General features: G+C 40.6%; 1 protein-coding gene across 2 annotated transcripts in view; it reads left to right on the forward strand.

The window, feature by feature from the left end:
- fibcd1b (fibrinogen C domain containing 1b) overlaps nucleotides 1-24,093 on the forward strand; it is a 111,779-nt gene extending 87,686 nt beyond the window's left edge. For both annotated transcript variants that reach the window (XM_023279543.3, XM_023279544.3), the window contains 2 exons: nucleotides 17,962-18,141; nucleotides 20,417-24,093. In XM_023279543.3, coding sequence (XP_023135311.1) covers nucleotides 17,962-18,141; nucleotides 20,417-20,682 — 446 coding nt within the window. In that variant the 3' untranslated portion in view covers nucleotides 20,683-24,093. The remainder of the gene's footprint in view (nucleotides 1-17,961; nucleotides 18,142-20,416) is intronic.
- The last annotated feature ends 493 nt before the right edge of the window (nucleotides 24,094-24,586 follow it).

Genomic DNA, 24,586 nt, shown 5'->3' on the forward strand with positions numbered 1-24,586 from the left:
TAAATCTACAAAGAGCACAAAAATCAAAGAACATCACACTTCCCGTGTGGATGATGGCTCATTTTGCCTTTTTTTGTGTATTTTTTCCCCCGTTATTTTGTCTGTGGACACTTTGTTTTTGTACAGTTTGGAGTAAGTCAAGGAAAATCACCATGGTTAGAAATGGAAGGGCTAAAGGGCTGGTATAAGCATTTGATCATTCTCGTGGAAACTATCCATAAACTTCCAACGCTTCTCCACTCACTGATTGCATTGCACTGTCTGTTCCCAGAGATAGAGCAGTGGGGGGAAAAAAAAAAACAAAAAAGAAGAAAACGCAGCTAAAACAATTGCAGTAGACGTGCCTTGACCCTATCAGTGTTTCATCTATGAAAATCAGCCAAACACTAGTCATGTGTTGCCGCATCTCCTCTCAGCTTGGCAGCAGCGCCGCGAACTGCTGCAAGGTCAGGGGTCGGCACCTCTCACCACCCACAGGTTAGTGGACAGAGAGGATGGAGTGCTGATCAATTGTGCTCTGGAAGATTTTTTACTCCAGCCTTTAATAGAGAGGTGATGCCTCTGGCTAATTTAAAAAGGAGACTTTTGGCTGACAGCTTCCATGTCTATACAGTTTGTGAAAGTCTATTATATATATATATATTGAGACATTAAGAGAATTAGACAGCGAGGATAGGTGGAAAAAATAAGTGAGATGATGAGCACAGAAAAAGCTGGTGAGATACCTGGAGAGAGAAACAGATGACTGACATTAGTGAGGATTTGTTAGCGATTAGGACGGCACATACAGGAGAAAAGGAAGAGGATAGCAGGGAAAAAATCCAGTAAGTTGTCAAGAAGAGATATATAAATGGGATAAAGGAGGGGCTTAGAAAAATAGATTTGCTATTTTTCTTTATAATGAATGGATGAAGCAAGAAATGGATTACCTACCAGAAGTACACAACAAGGGGCGCCCAGATAGTTCAGCTGGCTGAGTGGGCGACCCGTAAACTGGGGCTATAGTCACCAACACAGCAGTCTGGGTTCGCTTCCAACTCATGGTCCTTTGCTGCAGGTCTTCCCTGCATTTTTCTCCCTACTTCCTTGTCTGTGTCTCTACTAATCTGGCTAATAAAGTCAACAAAAGGCCAAAAAAATAACTCAAATGAAGAGAAATGCACAACAAACAAATGCATGTTATTGCCAGTGGTGTTGCACTGTATGGTGTTTAAATGCAAAAAAAAAAAAACCTGAATGAAACACATGCACAATTTCATCTACATGCACGGACAGAATGTGCATAAAATGCTGATTTGAACCTGATGTGGAGTCAATGAAAGGCTGTTACCTTGCCAGAAGGTCACAGCTTAGAGAAACTCTCCAGAAAGCTCTACACAGTCTACCCCTGAACTCTCTCTGTTCCCGTTAGAGGGAATAAATAGCCTCATTATTTTACCAGGCGCTCACCATCCATCCCCATGTGTCGCTTCCATTGTTTCTAAAAAAAACTCCTGCGTTGCTGTGAAAACTCTTAATTCTCTCCGCTGCACACAATAGCCGCCATAACCAAACTATAAGAATTATTAGCGGACATTTAAAAATTTTCTTACAATATAATTTGCCATTTGCCTCCTCTGTAACACAGAGCCAGTCACTGGATGATTTGTTCAGCCTGAGGAAGCACAAATTAAAATCAAAAGTGTTGTTTATAGCAGGTGACATTTAATACCCGAGACTCCACTAAAAAACAAGTTGTCAGTTTACATATCTTAGAACACATCAGTGTGCTCTGTTAGCACCGCTATGAGGTAGTTAGCTGGTAACCTTTTTACAACCTATTAGTCATTTGCTTCTTGGTGTCACCACAGTTTTCACAAAACACTGATCAGATTACTATTTGATGCATGAAAAGCTGTGGTATACAAAGACTGCAGGTTTTCTGTAGTATTAATGCTTACTCTACCATCTCATATGAGTGCTACTCTGCTATAAAAAATGGAAACATAGTGGCACTCATTGTTTAATTTTCTCTATGAAGTAGTAGTTCTCAGTTTTAATACATGGTTTCAATGCTCAAAGCATTAATTCGTCCATTCATTAGTTGTAGCCAGTTTAGGTGGATACGGTAGATTACATTCTTAATACTCATAAAAGGCCTGTAGTGTCACTATTAAATGAACAATGACACTACATCAGTGCCATTATATTAAATACAATGACACTGATGTAATAATTAGGGATTAACAAAGCAGAAAACAAAGCATACACTATTTTCATTCATTATTTAATGCAATAACAAGTGTGTCATTTCACTTTGGGGATCATATGGCAAAAAAGAGCATCACTAACTTTAGTCTTTATATGCGAACTCTCTGCTCAGAGAGGGAACAGAAGATTCTGCATGATACAACGAGCATCCTCCATCCAGAATCTGAGGTGCTGCCATTAGGCAGAACATTCAGGATACCAAAGTATAAACAAGAATTCATTCAACCCATCCATCATTAGTATATTAAATAGTGACAAATAAGAGGAATGTATGATTTTATTAGGCTTGACAGAATGTGTCTTAAATATTTATTATCGTATTTTCTTACATCTATTGTCTGTACTACTTTTTTTACATCTTAATTTGCAAAATCACTGTTTTTATTTTTATTTAAAACCGCTGTCTTCATATTAATTTTGCATAACTTCACAGACCAATGATCAGTTACATCTTATTCATTCATTTGTTCATTCATTCATTCATTCATTCATTTATTGTGACTAAGAGATACCTTCTGAATCACCAACAAGTGAAAATTTTCACAATAAAATCATCCAGATCCACCTAATATACATTTATGGCACAAAATAGCTTCCGCTTTTGTGATTTGTGTCCACGATGATTTAATTAATTGACTTATTGATTGAACACACTAAGAAACATGTTTTAACCACTTAATGCTATGCCATCATAACATAGTCATTGTACATTCCCTACTTTGTGCAGATTTACGCTGCATCTATGATGCAATTTACAGTCACTAATGGATAGTAATACTAATACTAAAATGTCATGTGTAGAACCTTTCAACACAAAATGACAACATATTCATCTCAAACAAAACAACACTTATCTTGATCACAAAAGAGATAGCCCAAAATACGAGAAAAACTGTTGCTCTTGAGTCCTTTGTGCAGCTCTTTGCAGTCAGTGTCTGCCCACAGACATTGCTCATGTTGGCTTTCTACCCTCCACATTTCCTCCCTCCAAGCCATACCCACTGATAATTATAATCCAGAAAGCCATTTCATGAGGTAGTACAACCCAGCAGTTTGCTACCACTGTATTTATTTCCTCACCATGGCATAGTGTACAATTTCAGCAACGCGTTTCATACAATCACGGTGATAATGAGTGACTCCAGCATGAAAAGGGCTTTATGAAGCGTATGCATTGCTTTTTGACCCCGACTACACATTTAATATTTGAAAGACAAGCAAAATCCTTGGAAAGGTACAATACTGAATGCATTTACTACTCTAGATAAATGATGTCTGTCTGAGGTCATTGACTAGTGTCTCTTGGTGTGGGTGTGTGGGTGCTGTAGAGTCTCCTCTGTGGCCTTCTGTGCTCATTGAGTTGACTTACATTAATATCTTTCAAACAAGATGTAATATGTCACAACAATTTTTATCTCTCAGCATTAATGCATTAAATCTCACTTCATATGTTTGTACATTCTCATATGTACAACTCAATCCATTCGTAATCTGTCTGCATAACCTATGTGGACAAATGCAGATGGATGTTTTACATGCATTTTTGTACATGCATGAGTATATGTTACACTTTTACTGTATTTGTAGTGCAAAAGCACCAGAATCGTCTTCCTCTGCTTGGAAATCTTATCAAAGACTATTCTAGCAAACTGAATTTCAGGTGTGAGTACAAGTGTGAGTGTCTAATAAATGCATTTAATATAATGATTAATGTGCTAGCACAAGCTACCGAGCGCAAGTCAATCCAGGGGAACTCATTGAGATTAGTGCGGAACCCAGCTGTCTGGAAATACAGAAGTATGTCCTATGATACCATATCCCGCATGACAAAGAGAAATATAAACAATCCCCTGCAATCTATTATTTAGAACACATGTAAGTGTTTTCAGTTAAAGCTCCTCCAAAACTGCATTCATATTCAATCAATTATTCAAGAGTGTGATTCCTCTTCAGTGAGTCTGACACAGTGATGTTGGCTGTCCAGGGATCCAGTCAGCCAGCCAGCTGAGGCCTTGCCAATCAGTCCTGACACAATGATGCCTTGGCCTCCAGTTCTGCCTGTGCTTCCTTCAGGAGGGTATGCTGTCTGTGATTGGTGCGGCTGTACCCTGGCAGGCACTCCATCTGCACTAGATTGCAGTGCTGGAGTGGAGATAGCTGCAATTTGCAGCAATTCTCCCAGTAATTTCGATATGTATGAGGACGAGAGCAATTCGGGGCCCTCTCTGCAAGACCCAGGTACTTTATTTGAAGCTTCTCATCACCAGCCCACAGGTATATTCCTCCACCTTTCTGCTTGTGCTGGTGCCAAAGTCTGGTCTGACCCACGGTGCACACAAGGCTCTTTAAAAGGGGAAGGGATTTTATCTTCCAGAAGATGTAAAAGCTTTATGAGCAGAATCTGCCCATAAAGCAATGTTGAATGAGCACAGATGGGATGATTGAAAATTTGATTGAGGAATGATTAAATAGATCCTCTAATGGTAGTGACAGAAAAATCTTTATACCGCAGGACACAGCTTCTGGCCACGTAACTCCCTTTCTATTTTGTTTCATGTAATAATTCATTTCATCATTCGTCTGACTTTCTTTAAGGGCTTTCAATTTGAAACATCAAACTGCTTTTCAGCACACGTCACTGTGCTTCACTGTTCATGCCTGGTCACATGTTAAACAACAGACTATATAGGTTCACAACTCTTAAATTTTAGTCGTCCCAACTCCTCTGAGCTAAAATAAGCCCACATTTCTGAAGGATGGCAGCCATGTTTGGTGCTTCTACATTGTGAATAAGACTCTAAATAAGGGATGAGGCTGTGCTAGCTGTGAAAAGCATGCATCTCCCCCTGAATTAAACATATGTCTGACACCCCAGTGCTACTTTACACTGTAAGGGTTATTGCCTCTTTGAGAATCCCTCGATTGAAGTTATCTCATCATTAACTCATGAGTTCAGTCTTGGCAACGGCTGTGCTAGCAATGCACATTTGTAGGTAATTATGAGCTATTTTCTGCTTTTTATGTACCACAGTCTGGCTTCAAATTCAGCTTTATTTTACCAACAATCAGAGCATTGTATTATTTTATTCACTAAATGGTCAGAAAAAGCTTTTCGGTTGACAGTATTAGTATTTGAAGCAGAGTGTCATGACTTCTTGAAAAGTCATAGAATTCTAATGACGCATGGTGCTTAATTAGCACTGAACTTTTAGCAACCTCATTACAAGAAAACAACGCTTGAGGGTCTGAAGATACGTGGCCCCTTTGGACTCGCTCCCTCTCAAGCCCCTCATTACTTTGACCCTGGAATCAGAGAGGGACTTAGTAAGACCATCGCATTGCCCTTGCCCAGCCTGTAATCATGTCACGTGCCTTTGATCAAAGCCTTCATGGCATTTCAATGTTCCACTGCATGTTCATCATCCTTTGCTCCATGTCAACTCTCTCTTCCTGTTTCTCTCTCCGCCACTGTTCATCCAAACGTGTTCATTCTGTTCAGTTAAATTTAATGCGTTTCACATTTTTACCATTTCCCCCACAAGAACTCAAGCCATCAGGCCAGCTTGAGCAGAACTCCCCACCCCCACCCCCCCGACACACACACACACACACACACACACACACACACACACACACACACACACACACACACACACACACACACACACACACAAAATGCCACCTATTTTTTTTTACCTTTATGATGTCCAGTAAAATAACAGTAAATAACTCATTCCCACTATAATTTTTTACGCTAGTATATTCCTGATAGAATGTATTCTATATTGCATATCTGAACTATAATATTATGCATTGTAATGTTTGGTTGCTTACAAGTATTGACTTACTGCATTATCTTTGAATTCATTTTTGATCACTTTTCATTCCGTTTGTTGTTACTTTAAGCCATGTTCTGGCTTAGTTAAGGATATTTCAAAGGCTTTTCAGTCAAGGATGAGGGTCCATCATGGGTAAAACCAGCAGATTGCACTCAGATACAATGGCAGATACAATGTATATAGCAAAGTAAGAAATCTTTGTTTGTGCATTAACATTTTTTGACTGTATCAAATTTTTTGGTAAGTTATATTTCAACTTTACATTTCAATTTCTGTTTTGAATCCAAATTTGAATTTATTGTTCATTAGTTAAGTACTAACAACACCTAATTTGGTATTTACACATGTAACAATAATATGCTTCTATGTTAATGTTTTTCTTTAATATGTTTAATATGGCATCAGTAGCGTTGCGTAGGATATTCTGCTGATAGCAGAGCAGATAACTGCAAATTTCACTAGAGTTGTTCCTTTCCTTAAACAAGCACCAAAATTGACACACATACTCCTTGGGGACTGCTCTTTTGATAAAACCCACTAGTCACCTAAAAATTCAAGATGTCGGCCATTTTTGAAGATGGCTGCCATTGAATATACAGAAATATTGCATTTCGCAATGAAATCGCAGAAACTTGTCCTGTTTGAATGATCTTGGTGTCAAATCATACATAGTATAGTAGACATGTTTAATTCTTCTGTAAAGTTGGCCGTTTCAACATGGGGGTCTATGGGGATTGACTCGCTTTTGGAACAAGCCTCAAGTGGCTCTTTGAGGAACTGCAGTTTTTGGCACTTCTGTGTTTGGCTCCATTTCTCAGCCCTGTAGGATGCTGCCTGATCAGTACATGTGTTATACTATATGAATATCTGCTGTGACAAATTTGTCTAATTTACTCTTTACCCTGTAAGATAATTGTGTCGACTGCTAAACCTTGAAACTTTGCATCTGTGTGAATGCTGCATACCCAGTGGATCTTTATGCCGTCTGTTGCCAGTCCTTCCCGTCAAGCGGGGGCTGCTCTGCTCATTTTGTTTTACCTGAGAGCACCTCTAAATATTAATGTGGTCTTCTCCCTGAATTACAGCCTTGAAGGCCTGCCAACTCTCCCAGCATTTGTCTACCTGCCTCTCTTTCTCTCTTCCACCTTCCCTCTGCGTCTCCCTTCACCACTCTTGGCTCAGTCTTTCCACCCCGAAGGTTAATTTCTGATGATATCAGATGTGATGGGTTGTTGGCTCTCATTCTTCTCTCTCATGATTTTATGACTCTAATCCTGCCACTTGAGCAAAATCCCCTCCTTTATTTTGCCCGGTGGATGGCATTTGGAAGCATTTAGTTTCACTAAGACGTGAGCTTGAAAGCAAACCTGAAATCTTATATTGGCGTCTATCTGAGCTATCCGCCATCAGATAAATTCATCTTATGTGACGCTAGTCGACATTGAATTTGGCATGCTTTCAGAGGTTTAAATTTGTTGCATCACCGTGTCTTACCTGCCCTTCTTATCAGAAAAATATGAATCAGGTTTGAGTGGGATAAACATAACAGCTGACTTGGCTGCGGCAGGAACTTTAGCAGCAATTCTAAGGTTTTCCCACTGGTACTGGTGCTGTTTTAAACATCTGAACTGTGCTGATTGAGTAATACCACCCCCAAAAAGACACTAATGATGAGATGCACAAGTGAAGTGCTCTGAGAAATAAAAGCTAATAGAAAATATTTAAACACACTGTTAGACAATGCAGTTACAAACAAATGAAGTGTACATTTTAATTGCTCTCTTTTCAAAATCAACTCATCCAAATGCTGTCATCAGAGACGAGCCACCTACATGTTTGCAAGGGGGAAAAAAAACAGTGTAGGAGGGAGCCTTTGTAATGGTATTATTTAATCCATGATACTCTGATATTGTAGACTATTAAAGGCAATATTGACTTATCCAAACATTTGTCAACATGTGAACCCAAACTGCATGTATAATGAGATTACCGTCAATAATCACAGTCGACCGCATAGTCACAGCAGACATTCTGACATCCTCTTCTTTGCTCAGTGATGTCTGCATGAATTATTCTTACAGCAAGTGCAATGTTTTATGCATAATATATCATAACAGGACCTTAATAAACAAGACAATTCCACATGGACCTTACCGGTGAAATGCTCAAATGATGGGAGGGAAATGAATATGGAGCAAGTCAGTAATGAAGTGAAATAATTATTACATATCTCTACATAATGTATAAATGTAGGTTTGCACATCAGGTAGTAATCATAGAACAGCGTGCGTGTATGTGTGTGTGTGTGTGTGTGTGTGTGTGTGTGTGTGTGTGTGTGTGTGTGTGTGTGTGTGTGTATGTGTGTGTCAAGGTAGTGCTGGTTGCTTGACTGAACTGTGGCAATGTTAGTTGGAAGGGAAAATGACATTAGTTTTAATCAAGACTCATTGCTACTACATCCCGATGCATCATTGTGACCTGCCAATTAGTTTTGCATCTTGCATGTTGCACCAACCCCTGCCTGTCCTCTTCTATTAAAATATTATACCCACTCATTAATAATCGCCGTGATGCAGGCAGGAGGATGAGGAGGTTTTCAAAATAAACGACAGTCTGCGCAGAAAGAGCTCCCAATCAAGCTCACTAGCGGCAGCTGAAGCTCTTACAAACATGCAATTAAATTGTTCAAGCTACATTATAAGCAACACGAGCGAACTTGTCGCCTCCTCCATGTCGTACTGTGAGCTCACGCTGACAGCAGCAACAAGAGACAATGCAACCGGTACTCATTCATTTCCAATGAGCACTGGGAGATGTGGTGCAACAGAGAAGGGAGTGACAGCTGGCGGACAGGTTTCAGCGATTCACCGACAGAAGAAAGTCAGGCAGGGCTCAACTTGTAAACCAGCAGAGATGTGTGGCATTCATAGACACTTCAATGTGGCTTTATGATGAATACATTAGATAAGATAATTAAATATAACATAACATATGTATAGATGTTCGTCAGTTTAGTAGTATTGGAACTAAGGCCATGATTTGTGTATTTTCCCAAATATTTCACACTATGTAAAAAACATAATCAGCGCATCTCTTCATGAAACATGCACAAAATCCCTGCTGGCATGAATTACACAAATACCACATGTTGCAAATGAGAGGGCAAGATGTAGTTGGAAACACAAAGCAAGTAGTGAAGTCCAAACTGTTTGCTAATACTATCTGAGAGGTGTAAGTAATAAATTACCAGTTCAAACAATTAGGTACATATTGTGGATACATGTTTAAAGTCGTCAGCTATGTGTTATGGATAAAAACTTAATGCATACTTAAAAATTATGAATAAACAGCTGAAATAGAAAATAAATGTAAAGACAATGGATGTCTGTGAATCATAAATCCTAATAATTGAAGGGTTTTGAAATTAGCTTCAAGTAAAACATAGTTGGTTGAGGCATTCGAATTCCATTGTAGTAGAAGCACAAAGTTCTCCAACTGTGTGAAAATAACAATATCAAGTTTGATATGATTAACAATTTTAAACACGTGCACTTGATGGTAGGTGTTAATAAAGGTTCTCTTCAGTTCATCTGAGAGAGCTGTGGGGTGCATCACACAGAAAAAGCTTGAAACAGAGTGCAGGTCTCTGCTGATGAAAAATACAGTTGGGCTTTTATTTTCTCAAAACAAAAAGAGCAGATTTTCCAGTAACTATTTAATATTCTATGCATTGTATCATCAAACTAGTGTTTAGGCCTCAGTGACAATACACAGCCTACCACAGGTTGCTTACTTGTCTACTGATTATACAGCCTCTGTGCTGCATAATTCTATAATCTTTAGTCCTCTAAGCTTCCTTGTGTTTTCTTAATTACTGGATAATTGAGCAGAATTTAATGTTTACTTATTTGCTGTGATAGAATCTTTTTTGTGCACTACAGTCATCGCTTGCTTGTTACCAAGTTAATATTTTTGAAAATGTTAGGAGAGCATTATAAAGGAAGTAAAGTATGTATATGTAGTGTGCTTGCTTGGATGAAACTCCAAGGTTGTGCAACCATGTGTATGGCTGGATTGGGAAGGGGTTTACCAATAACTACCTCTATACCATCATCAACCACATTAGACCCACCTGGCTGACCCAGCGATGCATAGACACAGGACCCCTGGGGGTGTCCTGTGGTGTCTGATACTGGGTGCTTAGCTGCCGATCCTTTGAGTCCTATGGTTTGCAGGTTGGGGTCTCTCGTGAAGCCGCCTTTTTCCAGCACATCTCATGGATGTTCAATCAGATTAGAAATTAGGCAGTTTGTAGGCCAGGTCAGTGCCTGGGGCTCTTTGTAATGTTCCACAAGCTGAGCAGTTGTTGCAGCGTGGAGAGGTCCATTGTCCTGCCAGTGGGGTGCCGTTGCCATGAGGGGGTGTATTTGATCTGCAACAATGTCTAGGTGGGTGGTACATGTCAAAGTAACATCCACATGAATGCCAGGCTCCATGGCTTCCCAGCAGAACATTGCGTTGTAACTCGACGATAAATGCTCGCTTCACCTCTCAGTAGTTTCAGTCAACATCGGTTTATTTATATTATGTTCACTTCATATAACAAGAACACTAAAATGCAGCATTTAGTCACTTCAAGCAGATAAACTTTTTTTTTTGCAGTGTATGTGGTCCATAATGCACACAGAGAATTTCAGAGTACAAAGTACACTTGTTTCATGGTGGATTAACATTCAATTATACCTTGCATTAGAACACCACCATACCAACTTTCTCGCATCTGTCTATCTCTCGCAATCACCTAATAGCTCCACTGGGTTGCCATACAAACAGCGTTGCTTTCTACTGCTGTCAGCCTTGTGATCCTATATGGTGTAGTGTTGTGTGCTCACACTGCCCAATTAAACATGATCCTTGACCTTGAAGTGATAATGAGCAGACACCCAAGTTTACAGCTTGATTTAGAGAAGTCCTACTCTTCCTGTGATTACAGCGCTCATCATTTTTGTTAAGAGTCACAGATAAGTAATAGCTGTCATTCTACACACCATTCATCAAATGTACAGATGCGAAGCTCCGCACCTGCAGTCATGCTTAACCACCCCCGTCTGCGGCAACTCCCGTTAAAGCCATTGGATTTAATTCAGTGAAAATGCTGGAGGTCTAAAATATGCGGCTCAGCAAGCTTTTGTCTAGTCAGAAACCCATAAGATTCAAAGGAAACAATATGTATTAATAATATATGGCAAAATGTATCTATCTTCAAAGATGAAGCAAGTGACTCCTGAGAGCGGTAATGAGGGCGCTGTGGGCAAAGTGAACAAACATTCCCAAGATCATTATTCCCAAGTTAGATTCAGCCTGGGGAACGGCACCATGTGTTTGCTGCTGAACAAATAGTACCGCTGAAATGTTCGTTCAGCGGTACTAAAGAATATTCTGTATTTGGCCTTGAAATGCTTTTGACTGTTGTGAAATCAGCCTCCTGTGCACTTGTTCTATCAGTCAAAAGCACAGTATGAGTGTGTGTGTGTGTGTGTGTGTGTGTATGAGTGCAACCAAGCCAGAAAAAAGTGCAACCCTCTCACTCTTTTTAAAACAAGCATGAAAGAATTGGAACCGTGTTAGCCCCCATCACAGGTCATTTCTCATTTGATCTACAGTCAGTCTGTCTATTCATCATTCATAGTAAAAAAGTGAGTAGGTCGGTGTAGCGGATTTGTACTTTTCAGGTTCTGTATATTTGTCAAAGGCGGATCAGGAGTTTATACTTCAAAGGATACTGCAGAAAAAAGCATGTATTAAGTAGTATATCCCTTCCTATAGCTAGCATTAAAAATCAAAGTCTCTCACCAAGGCTTATTTTTTTTTTTCCAAATAGTATCTTCTTCTTTATGATAAATAACTTGACGTTTCTAGGAAAACTGACTGACTGGAAGTGGGATTGGTGAGAGGAAAGTTGCAAACAGGCATGGCAATGTCAGAGGTGTGACAGTTAATCAGAAAATTCTTTTTCTTTTTGTCCCACCAAATGTCACAGTTGGCTCTGAGGGAGCAGCAAGCTAGAGAGTTCAGCACACACCTGTCTCTGCTTTTCTAGCCGCTCTCCTATCTTTTGATGACAAGGGGAGAAGCGACGATAGCGAGCCTTTTGTATTCCCTAAGAGGAGACGACAGCAAGCTTTTCAGCCGTCGCGTCTTCACACGCTCCTCAACCAGCGTCGCCCCCAGTGGCAAAGGGCAAAGGAACTGTCCTTGTGACGATGGAAACGGCCCACACTAGCACAAACTCCTCCCTCATCCACAGTCTCTGTAGAGTAAAAACAGCTTGACAGGAAGATTAAGCTAGAGGGAGCGATGGAGAAGCAGGAGAGAACGAACGACAAACACAAGGGAGGGTTGAGGTATGATGGGAAGGGAAGGGAAGAGGAGGAGGAGATGGAAGAGTGCCATTCCTTTGCTCCCTTTCTGCTGAAACAGTCTCAGGAGCTGCCCCCCAGCAACAGAAGGAGAAAAGCATGATGAATAATTAACTTTGAGAAATGTCACAAACGGCAGAGAGAAGTGTAATCATTTCTCTGTTGGGTTTAGAGATCTTTTTTTTTTTTTATTCTTTTCTTTTATGCCCTGTAGTGCTGCATGTGCTACATTGAGACTGTGGGCACAGGGCTGCAACCCGTCCCCTAAAAGCATCAAATACATTTCCCTACACACTTTTCAAATAAAAGCAAATAAATCATTAATATTTGGACCTTTTAGCAGTATCACAGAGGCATCTCACGGAGGTCTTCTACATTTTTAATCAAGTCATTGATGTCAGCCTCATTAGCTGTGAAATCACATTTAAAGATCAAGAATCTCTTGTGGTAATGGTTTAATCAATGCCAGAAAGGCTTGAGCATTGTTTCGCTTTAGTTTTGGAGAAACATCACATGCCCTCTCAGAGTGAATAAAAAATAAAAATGACAAATTACTGTCTTCATGTTCTAAACAAGCTAAATTTGTCCTCTTTCCTATAAACCTCAGAGCAGTGAAAATGAGTTATGGATTACTGTGACCTACTTTAATGAGGTAATTGCAGATATATATAATTTTTATCACCATTTTTCATAGATTTAATACCAAAGAGGACCAATAGTTGGCTCCCACATGTATTAACGTGTTCTAAATTTAATAGCAGCCTGCTTTTCATGTGCAGCGGAGAGCACAGTGTTTGTCTTGTAGCCACCTGATATGTTAATACGCATAATAATGGGTCTGATGAAGATAATGTTTAGCTTTCCGGCGTAGCACTATTTTGAACACCGTGGAAGGCACGGCACCTTTTAGCCTCACTGCTCTGTTGTTAGCACACATTGTAAAGGAGACCATAATGACACGGATGATTTAATGGCAAAGAATGCTGAAAGATTTTCGTTCCATCAATGTGCAATCAGGCACACTCTAAATGAGATTCCTTATCAGGAAAAACACTCATTGTTCAAAATGAGAGGCTGATTTTGGCAGCGTTATTTGTCTTCTTTTCAGATGACACTTAGTAATTAAGCCTGTATGGTACGCTTGCGTAATGTAGAGATTCATCTGTAAGAAGAGAGTACAAAGAAGATTGCTACCCATACATAATTTGTTGTTTGAAGCCTTGAATAGCAGTGTGAGAGACCTAAAAACGCTCAAAGGATGTAACTCAAAGCAGGGCTGGATTAGTCCACTAGGAGGCACACAATTCTGGACACATTTTATGCAGAGGTCTCAGAAACTGGTCCTCCTACCCCTCAGGTTTGCTGCTTGTTGCGACAAAGACACACTGGTTTATGATACACTCCATGTAGGACATATTAATATTGAAATGCATTACAACTAGATTAGATTTCAATGCAGAAAACCTCTACAAGACCAGAAACATTCTGCTTCAGCAACACACACAATATGATGCATTCAGGGACTGTGAAGGTCTCAGTTTTTGCTGCTCTACTCAGCTGCCCTGCTTTAATCCAGTTTTGATTCAAGGCCTATCAGAAAGAATCATTCCACACTGCATTAGTGCAATTTCTAGTCAAAAGATAAACTTGTATTATATTCATATGAACAGAATTACTGCCATCATTTATTCCACAATGGATTTGAAAGTTTCACGAAACAGTTATGTCCATTTTGATCTACTTTCCCGAAACTGTGTTTTGTATTATGCACTCCAGGGAATATCAATCAAACTTTTGATGGGTTGTTTCAATGAGATAGCTCTCTATTTTTTCCCCCTAAATCATGTTTTGTTTTTTTTTTTATTTTGCAGTCAAAGGATTATAAGTCATACTGGTGTTGGTTTATTCATTTTACGAATGGCTTTTATCTGTTTTTGCTAATGAACTCTTCATCTCGTTATTTCTGCGCATAACAGATAACATTTTTAAATCTGCTGCTTTAGTCAGCTATGCTTAAGTTTAGAATTTAAATGTTTTATCTTTAAATTGGATGTCAGTCTATTAATCCACCACTCTAGTCCAAACTAAAATCTCTCAGCAATTATGTGATGGGTCTCCAATAAGAGTTGTACAGACATATGGTGCCTGGAGGCAGAAGTCCACAGAGTTTGGTGAATCTTTTCTTCCAAAACTGCCTGCCACTTTGGTTTGTGATCAAACGCAACAAAACTGAAGACATTCCTCTCAGCCTCAGCTGTACTTTTAGTTAGTTAGCGTTAATTAGCAGCTAAACACGGTAACATTAGGTAAGCACCGTGCTGCCAAAGCACAGTCTCACCAACCTTGATCTCACAGAGCTGTTAGCATAACCGTGGATCCAGTTTTGTTTCTAAACAACTATTAACTCAAGTGAATTTGCAAAAATAAACATTTCACTGGCACAGAAGTTATTTTATTTTTCAGGGGACTGTCACATCTAATCATTTTTATTTTTAGTTGTTTGCAGAAATCCCGACGCCAGTGGCTACATATTTATGATTAAAGGAGTGTATATAGTTTGCATGCAATTATTCTTTGGTATGTTGTTGTGACACAGTATTATTAATAATGTTCTGCAGATTGTGCATCAGAATAAACATCAGCAATATAAAACTAGTCATAATAAAGGGAAAAGAGAAAATATACCCTAATTGCTCGTCAGAAGTGCATAGGAGGATGCATGTTTTTTGACTCCCTTCTCTAAAATGGCAAATCTGTGAGAGGAGTGGATAGTTTCCTCCCACTGGAGCAATCAGCATGCTAATACTAAAGCAAAACACCTCAGAATCCCTCCCTTGTATTAGAGCTCATTTTAAATAACCTAACAATAGCATTTAATTAACAGCGAGGTACACCTGAGCATTTAAATTTTAACCAAAGAAGTCTCTGTTGCTATTTTACTTGACTTCCTCTTTAATTATTCTGAATTGGAGTCTCACTGAGATTCTCTGGGGCTTTAATTAGGGACTGAATTAAAGTTATGTAAATACAGTTGGAAGCTGTAGAGTCTTTAAATAGAGCTGTGTTGCATCTGGTATTTTATTTTTCCTTTTTTTCTGAAAGAGAAAACATCCTAAGTCTTTCTTTTGAAGTTTGTCAAATCACTCCAGGGTACTTTTCCCTTAGGTGTTTGTGTGGATTGATACTTTTTCTCAAAGGAGTATGACACAAAAAAACTATCTCTGCAAATGAGCCATTTTTTTTTTTTGTTTCTCTGAAGGCATGTGAAAATGTGTTGCAGTTCAGGTGTCTGTTTCCCTGCATATGTACTTGAGTATTTATATTTTTGCATAAGAATTAACTGGAAACTGACGTGAATAAAGTCACCTGACTGTGAATGTATTAATGTCTGATTCTCCACCTCCAATTTGCTGATCCACTGTGAAAATGAAAAGAATGGGATCAACCTCCCATTGGGCTAGATTAAATCCAAACTAAGTGCCTGGGCCCAGACTGCGAGCTTCTGTCTCTGAATAATAATGGCTTCTTTCAGCTGTGTTTGTCATCAAATTAGCCCTCTACTTCAGACGAGGTGCTCTCAGAGAGCAATTCTCGACAGCGATGGAATTCAAATTAGGCAAAGTCAGTTTGAGGTTTGTAAGATTTTAAAAGGAGAATGAGTTTCATTTGTGAAGGCGATGATTGCCATAGGAGGTAAATAATGACAATGTTCGGGTTCATAAAAACACCTTCCCTCCTGTGGTACAGCCACTTTCACTGCGATTCTTGGTCACATTACAGGACAGACTGTAAACAAACCTTTAACCAGCTACTGCAACCTACAGTTTGATCTACATGCTCTAAATCTAACCCTCATCTGTAATCATGAAGTTTTTTTTTAACATGCACGCTTAGCTTTAACTCGCTAATAAACACCGTAAATGTAAAGAATGCATTTCTAAGCTTAGGGGTGATGTTTAACCGAGTCTTGAAGTTCACTTTAGTTTGTCTTCCTGCCTTGAATCTGGCGTTTTGGAGACCTAGGTAGAGTTTTTCCCGTGTCTCTCCGCTTGACACGCTGTTCCTCTTGTACCTTTGATCAGCCCAGTAGAGGAAAACTTGCCCTGGGAAGCTGCATCACTCCAACACAGCAGGGGGACACACAGAGCAGGGGGGGGCAAGGAAGAAGGGCTGGAAACACTGTTTTCCCTCTGGCACTTTCTGTCTAACACTCGCTCCCTAAAGGATAGCAATAATTAAAAGATCCAATCGGGGCATCGGATAAAAAGTGATGGCAGGCTTGAATCTGAGAGTTGATACAAGGAGGATGTGTGCAAGTTCATGAAATGGTTTGGAGATGAGATCAAAAGGTAATTGGGAGTTACAGGTGGGTAACTGACGTGAAGTTTTTCTTTAAACCAAATTGCTTTCACCTGAAAAGCTGCTATAGAAAAAATTGACTAATGACGGCACTTCTTCTTTGGTAATGCCTCCTCCAGCTGAGCGTCAAATTAGCCTATTTAGCCTTCTTCCTCACTATTTTAGCAAATATAGCCTGTGAGAGCACAGCAGTTTATCCTCTTTATAGTACGGACTTGAAGGGATCTGAAATGATCACATTAGTGCTGTAGCGAGAGCTGAATTGCTCATCTTTTTATCAGTATGTTTTGAATGATTTTACACAAACATAACTAATGTGAGCACAGAATTTATATTTCTGTAGATTTTTATTATCAAGAACCCAGAAATGTCGACCTAAAGGAATGTCTCCAATAAAGCAAAGGGGAATTAATCTTAGTTTGGATTTATAAAGTGTAAATTCCTCCTTCTTTGAAAAATGAAGATGATGAAGTCTTGCAAGCTTCTATAGTCCACATTTCATCCTTTCTATGTGAAGAAATACAGACTGTCCAACTTGTCATGGAGAGTTCAAAGCAATTACAGACAAATTGGCTATCTTAAACTCAGCTATTCAATGGAATTTAGCTATTCTGTTCCTTTTAAACATACCTGAACATTGGACAGAACATGAATTGTGACTTAATATCACAAGTTTAGTCAGTGAAAGTGGACATAGATGCTCCATAGATGCTCTTATAGAGACTATTGCTGTGAAAAACTGATACAGCAAACTTTTTGAATGTTTCAACTGCTTGTCAGTGTGAAAAAAACATTAATATTTGGTGTCATTACTTAAGTTAAGATCACACATTTTGATGGATTCAGTAGTTTCAGCTGTGTGAGCAGAAGCCAGTCTGCACACTTTTGAAAAGAAACTAATCTTGCTTTGAAAGAGAAACCCTACACATGCAGGATGAGACTCTAAATGGGACAAAAACCACGTTACATCTTATTTCCCAGAAAATGTATGGCTCTGAGAGGGCGCCGAAATAGCTTTATATTGTTTGCCCAGACCAGCGATAGTACTTTGTAATGGATTGTTTTGGTCTGTGTCTCACTCTTTTTCCCTGCAGGGCTGAAGCAGATCCATGCCCTGTCCATCCAGGGTAACTATGAGCTTCGTATTGACTTGGAGGACTTTGAAAATAGCACAGCGTACGCCCAGTATGGTACCTTTGGAGTGGGCCTCTTCTCAGTGGACCCTGATGATGATGGATACCCTCTGACTGTGGGAGACTATTCCGGCAATGCAGGTATGCGCCGCATACCGAATAAACACTTTTCTTCCAAGATATACTATGTCTGCACTCTGATTAGTATACGCTGTTTTCTGCACATTTATTCGTCTAACCTAATTGCAGACACAGCAGTAGGTGAACCTCCAGACAGCTTCCTTTGCACTCTGCCTGCGAGTAAAATATTGGAATGTTATTTTTACAGTGCAGCCAGTGGGTCCACTTGTTAAACCGTGCAGACAGATGCACAAAGAGAAAGGGACTTCTAGTGTCCCTGTCTCAGCTCCCCAACCATCAGATCCATGCCAGCGACCTGTCACCTTGATTAAATTACTGCCAATTAATTGCACTGCTTGACCTGCAGCGTAAACAAAAACCTGCCGCTGAAAATGAAGAAGCAATTTAAAGAACCTTTGGGGAGCGCCGCTTTCAGAGCACAGAGAGAATGGGGACAGATATGAGAGATGCAAGCAGGCGAGAGATGCGGAGAGGAACAGGAGGAGGGCTGCTGGAAACTAGGATGGAAGGGGACAGGTGCGAGAGAAGAAAAGGTAAATAAAAATGAGGATAGAGATATCTAAGGGACAGAGGAGGCACAGAAGCAGAGGAGAAAAAAGAAACCAGAGGGAAAGGGAAAATGAGTTGTGTGTATAGCAGCTTTTAGCCCAAATAAAACGTCTGCTCAAAGTTCCTGTGATGCTCCGTGGCCTGACCTTGAACTCATTTGCCTGTTGGACATTTGAATGCAGTCACATTAAGCACATTCATCCTCTCTGTGGATGCTTTCACGTCAGCTTCCCTCTAGGCAGTGCCGCCCTTATTATTATTTGCAGTAGTAGTAGTGTTTTGCTCTGCTGCGGCTGCTTTCCGATCAGCTGACAGGTGCTCATTTTGGGCTGGAAGCAGCTGGATTTTAATGGGCATCAGAGGAGGCTGACGGCCTCCAGCCACCAAGGTGACATCCAGCACCTTGTAAATGAGCCTTTAAGTGCTTCTGTTCTGTTTTTTTTCCTCTTTCCTCTTCACACACCCTCTGGACATCATCCTATTGTTGACACCATTGAGCTGTGTCTTTTTTTTATCTTCTTCTTCTTTCTCCTCCCCCACTATGTCTTTACTCCTACCATCTAGCAGCACGCAACATGAATATTAGACATGCCTGTCAAATTATTTTTCCCACTGAGTGGTTACCATAGTAATGCTAAATGGAGAGTAAAGTAGGACAGGGCGTGAGGGTAAGGAGCTGGATGCCACATCCTGGGCAATTAAGGGCTGTTTGATGCACTGACGAGCTGTTAGCCATCACCTGATGGTTGGAGAAGCAGCCTTTCATTCGGCTCACAGCTTTATCCTTCCATCCACTTCTAGTCACAGTGTGGGGCCTGCTTTGGAAAGAAAGCAAGGGGCAGGGAGCGAAGGCAAGGTATAGGGAGTTTATTGAAAATTATGCACTCTTTGAACACCCATTTGCTAAAAACTTTTGGTCTACCGCTGTTTCTGAGAGGACGTTGCTTTCATTTCACTTGTGAGACTCTTTGAGCAGTGGGTCTCAGAGTGGTTGTCCAATTTGCCAGTGAGAAATCTTTATGTAGTCAGGAGATATATTCGGCTCAGCAGTTTGATTGTGTGGATCGGATTTAACATCCGGACCATGATTAAGGGCACTTAGGTGATGCCACTTGGCTGTGCTGCATCCCTGCAGTGGTTTTACATCATTGTCATTTTCACAGTCAAGACTGCAGCAAAGAGTCTCATTCATTATTATGTAAACCTTCAAAGCTTTTTGATCCAGTGCAAAAATACCTAAACTAATTAAACCAGCATTTGTGATTAAGTGTATTCTCTCCTCTAAAACATTTGCGTCTATTAACTGACAGACATCCTGATGAAATCATTGGGGGCGGGTTACTAATAAGAGCAAGACATAAAGGTCACCACAGAACCTTTGATAAATTGGCTACAAAGCCGTCTGACCTCCTGCTTTAGATAATGAGAAGAAACACTCTGGAGAACTGCAGAGCTTTATTTTTCCTTATTTCATCTTTCTCTGTTTATTGAAATGAGTAATTGAAAGGTCGAATCCCGTTTTGGAACCTGTGAATCTGTCTAATTGCCAGTTTCAGGTGTGGGATCACTCTCTTGAAAGATACAAGGGACATGCAATAGCTGTTAAATAGAAAAGATTTTTCGAATCACTCAACTGCTCATGTTGGTTTCAATCAGATGTATGTTTTGCACAGATGCCCTGCTTTTGTGTGCACTGACAAATTCAAATTCTCTTGCCCTTTTTCAGGTGACTCTCTGCTGAAGCACAATGGAATGAAGTTCACCACCAAAGACAGGGATAATGACCACTCGGAGAACAACTGCGCCTCCTTCTACCACGGCGCCTGGTGGTACCGAAACTGCCACACCTCCAACCTCAACGGCCAGTACCTGCGCGGTCAGCACACCTCGTACGCCGACGGCATCGAGTGGTCCTCCTGGACTGGCTGGCAGTATTCCCTCAAGTTCTCCGAGATGAAGATCCGTCCCACCCGCGACCCTGACAATAAATGACACTGACAAAAGAGAAAGAAGAAGAAGAAATTTAAAAAAAAGAAAATTTTTTTGAAACATTACAAACCACAATTTCTGACAGCTAGATGGAGTTAATTGTCTTGATATTGTTTATCCACTAAAACATACCTCTTTGAGTTTAGTTGACTCAAGCTGTTTGCCTCGTGATGTCTCTCTTCCTTTTTGCTCCTCTTCCTCCATCACTCAGCTCTACCAGTCATGCCGGCTGCCATAATCCGTCCTGTGGTCCCATTCTTTTTAAAAATAATACCCTTATTTTTGGCCATTCAGTCCACAACAACAGCATACCAGCAGCCCTGAGCCCACAGTCCACTGCGCAAGCTTTGCTCAGTCTTACATGGTGGTCCAGCCGTCCCCTGCAGAATCACACACCAGTGACTTTTTCCTGACATGTAACTCTGACCTCCCATCTGTGCTGACGTCGCACTTAGACTGCGGTTCACTCTCACTGCCCATTGCTGTATAATCTGTGAATGGACAGGGCTGGTCCACATAGAAGAGGAAAAAGAAACACCATCCACACGAACCGGAGATACAAATTCTCAGTTTCCCCCCCCCCGTCCTCTTGCAAAGGAGAGTTTCACCTGTGAGAAGGGACAGCACAGCGGTGCGCTATGCCACATTTACATCCGTGATCTGTGTGAATGAGACCCAGCAGGGTAGTGGCAAAGGAAGAAAATATGAGGTCTCGGATATTGAGATGGAGGCGGAAAACGAGGAAACAATTTGACAAGAGGTAAATTGGCTGAAGAGAACGGAGGATGGAGGGAATCAAAAGGGGGAGAGAAGAGGAAGAGAGGAGGTTCCGAAAAGGATGACAAAGAGGAAAAAGAAAGAGACAACGAAGGATCTCATTCATCTAACTTGGGCCATTAGGGAGCATATTGGGCACTTTGTCTGATCTGCCTGCCAGCTGAGTACTGGCCAACTGATGCAGCACTCACAGATGGTAACCCAGCACTTTGTGTACGTAGGTGCGCATGTGTGTGTACGTGTGTGAATGTGCATGTGTGTGTGTGTGTGTGTGTGTGTGTGTGTGTGTGTGTGAGACAGACAGACAGAGTTCTCTAACACGATCAATTTTCTGTCATGAGTTCAGTAGAGCATCTCGATTGACTACAGTGTTTAGCACAGACCGACTAAACCTGATGCATGGCTGGAATAGCTTCACTCTCTCCATCTAAGTAGTTGGAACATGGACTAACAAAGCCTGGAAGGTATGTGGTTCATTAGAGAGGAAAAAAGGCATGAGACCTCTTGAAGGAAATCTTACATCCCCCCTCTTTCCCACCTCTATTGTTTGTCCTCGTTCCTTCCCTCCTTCCTTTCCAGGTGATTATTATGGGATTTTGTTTTCGCGATACAGTTTCTCTTGTCATGCAAATGATGCAAAACTTGCTGTAAAATAAGATTTGACGCTCACAACCACTGTCTTTTTCTTCTGAGTAGAAATTCTACAATGTGTTGTGGCAAAGTCAAAATTGCCTAAAGCAAATCAAGAAAAAAAAAAAAAAAAAAAACGTTCCGAAGAAAAAACATAAAGGCAACATGTGGGCGGAAAATAGTGCAATTCCAATTTTTCTGTCTTTTTTTCTTTTTTTTTTTCAAAGTCGGTGAATCAACTTTTTTTTTCTTTTGGATGTAATAAAAGCTTTAAAATATCTGTAGATTTCATTGTACAGTGTGTATGACTTTTAAAGCATGTGAATCTGTTTCTTACTATGCTAAAACACAAAGAGAACTCAAGCACACAGGCTTAACAGAATCCACTGGTTTGAAAAAAAAAAAAACTTAAAAGGTGAAGTGAGGTGTATTTACAGAACTTTTTCCCCCTTCCTCTACCTGAACTTCAGCAGGGAGCGGCCTGTGCTGCTCTGACGATTAAACTGGAAGAGGAGGAATGTGATTATTTCCTTAAAGCACATGCCCATTCATATCTACAGCACAAACATAAATCTTTCTACAGAGGCACAATACAGGAGAGATTTCTAACCTCTTGGCACATGAGCTGCCTTGCTTGGACATATGTGATCTTTCTGACATCTTGGCTTTGGAAAACTCCTGAGGCACTGGGAGACAGTTTTGAATGTGTGCTGAAGGGTGTCGGCCCAGCTGGCGGAGAGTTAATGTGTAGCACCGAGCAATGTTGCGCTGAATACCTCTGACACTGGAACAGCTGTGAGCTTCTCTGTCATCGCCGGTGCCTCGTAAGGATCTCCCATCGCACCTCAGCTGTGTGCACACAGCTAGATATACGTCGTGTCTTGGTGGACCGCTGCCACCTCTTCTCATCAAAGCACAGAGACATGTTGCAAACACTTGGAGATGGTTTAAAGGTTCGATCATGTCAGAGGGTGCATTTAAGCTGTGTGAGGTCACTGAAGGGTGAAGGAACTGAACCGAGGGTGTATGCAAATGTGTGTATGTGTGCGTCTCTGTGCTGGACAGAGCATGTGTATGTGTGTACACAGGTGTGCGTCTACGGTGTTTCTGTGTGTACACATATATGCACAATGCTTGGGTTTGTACATGCCCATGTGCATGAGCCAGACAAGAGAAACAGGAGGCTGAGTGTGTCTCTCTCTGTGGAATTTTGAAGTAATGTGATGCTTATGTACAACTTGCCTCCCCTGCTATTTGTGTTGATACCAGAGAGATTTACATAATTATAATGAGCTATTACTTATTGTGATTGTGAACCCATTAGAGTGGACACCACCTTCTGGTACTGTGTTGAACTGCGCTCGTAACCCCCAAAAACCCCCTCCGAGAAGCTCCCAAAATTCACCTCGACACAGCGTTGTGCTCATTGTATATGTTAATGCTATGTTGCCCCTTGTTATTTAAATGTAGAGACATGTATTATTTGCCATGCTCCTTTGTGTGTTTCTGTTGAGTGAATGCCTTTCTAGTCACTCTCTCTGCTGCAGCTAGCTCCAATGGAAGACGATAAAAGAGTGAATCAGAGGATCTAATCATTCCCAGTTATCCCAGTCATTACAGAGCATCAGCACCCTCCTGATCGATCCCCTCCGTCCCCAAACCTTCTGTCTTTCTTACTGTGTACCTCCTTAATTGCCTCAGCCTCTGCAGCCAACCTCCCTACCCCCAGCTCCTAAATTTTCCTCTCTACTCGCTCCAGCTCCTAACTCCCATCCTCTTTATTACACAGTTTTAATTCTTTTCTTTTTTTGCGTCACTCCTGCCCCCGCCCTCCTCTCCCCGACCCTCCCATTCCTTCATTCGCAGCGCAGAACTAACTTTGTTTCCTTTTTCTTTTACTTTTGGTGAAGTACTATAGATTGTTTTGCTGAATCTTGATACTGTGTTTTAATGTTCTTGTCAACATTTAATAAACATTCACATTTTATAAATGGGGAACACCCTGAAGTGTGCGAGTGTGTTGATTCTTTTGTTGTTGTTGTTGTTGTTTTCTCTCAGTGCATCCATGCGTGGTTATAGGAGCTCGTTTGGTATTTGCGAGTTTGTTGTTTTAATCTGGAAATCCTGATTTGATAGAGCTGAATAAAAACAAGCAATGAACATTTAGTAGCCTTTTACCTGTCAACTGAAAACGCTGTTAATGTTTTGGAACATCGACCACAATAAAGTGCCAAGCAGAATGTGCTTGGTGTGAAAAGTAACCCAAGCAGAAATAGAGTGCAAAGAAAAAGAAAAAAGAAAAAAAGCTAAGTCTTTTGGGGCCATCCACATAGATTTAGTCTTATTTGCTGAGGTTTTGAGATTGCATCTCAAAGTTTTCTGTTGCAAATCCAATGCAACTGAGGTAAATCAAATTCTGTTTGTGGAGCTCGAAGATGATGTTCCAGGTATTCTGGACAATTCCACTGAACTCAAACAGTCAGCACATTTTGCATTATCT

This window comes from Amphiprion ocellaris, chromosome 17, assembly GCF_022539595.1.
Source record: "Amphiprion ocellaris isolate individual 3 ecotype Okinawa chromosome 17, ASM2253959v1, whole genome shotgun sequence".
In the NCBI taxonomy this organism is placed as follows: Eukaryota; Metazoa; Chordata; class Actinopteri; family Pomacentridae; genus Amphiprion; species Amphiprion ocellaris.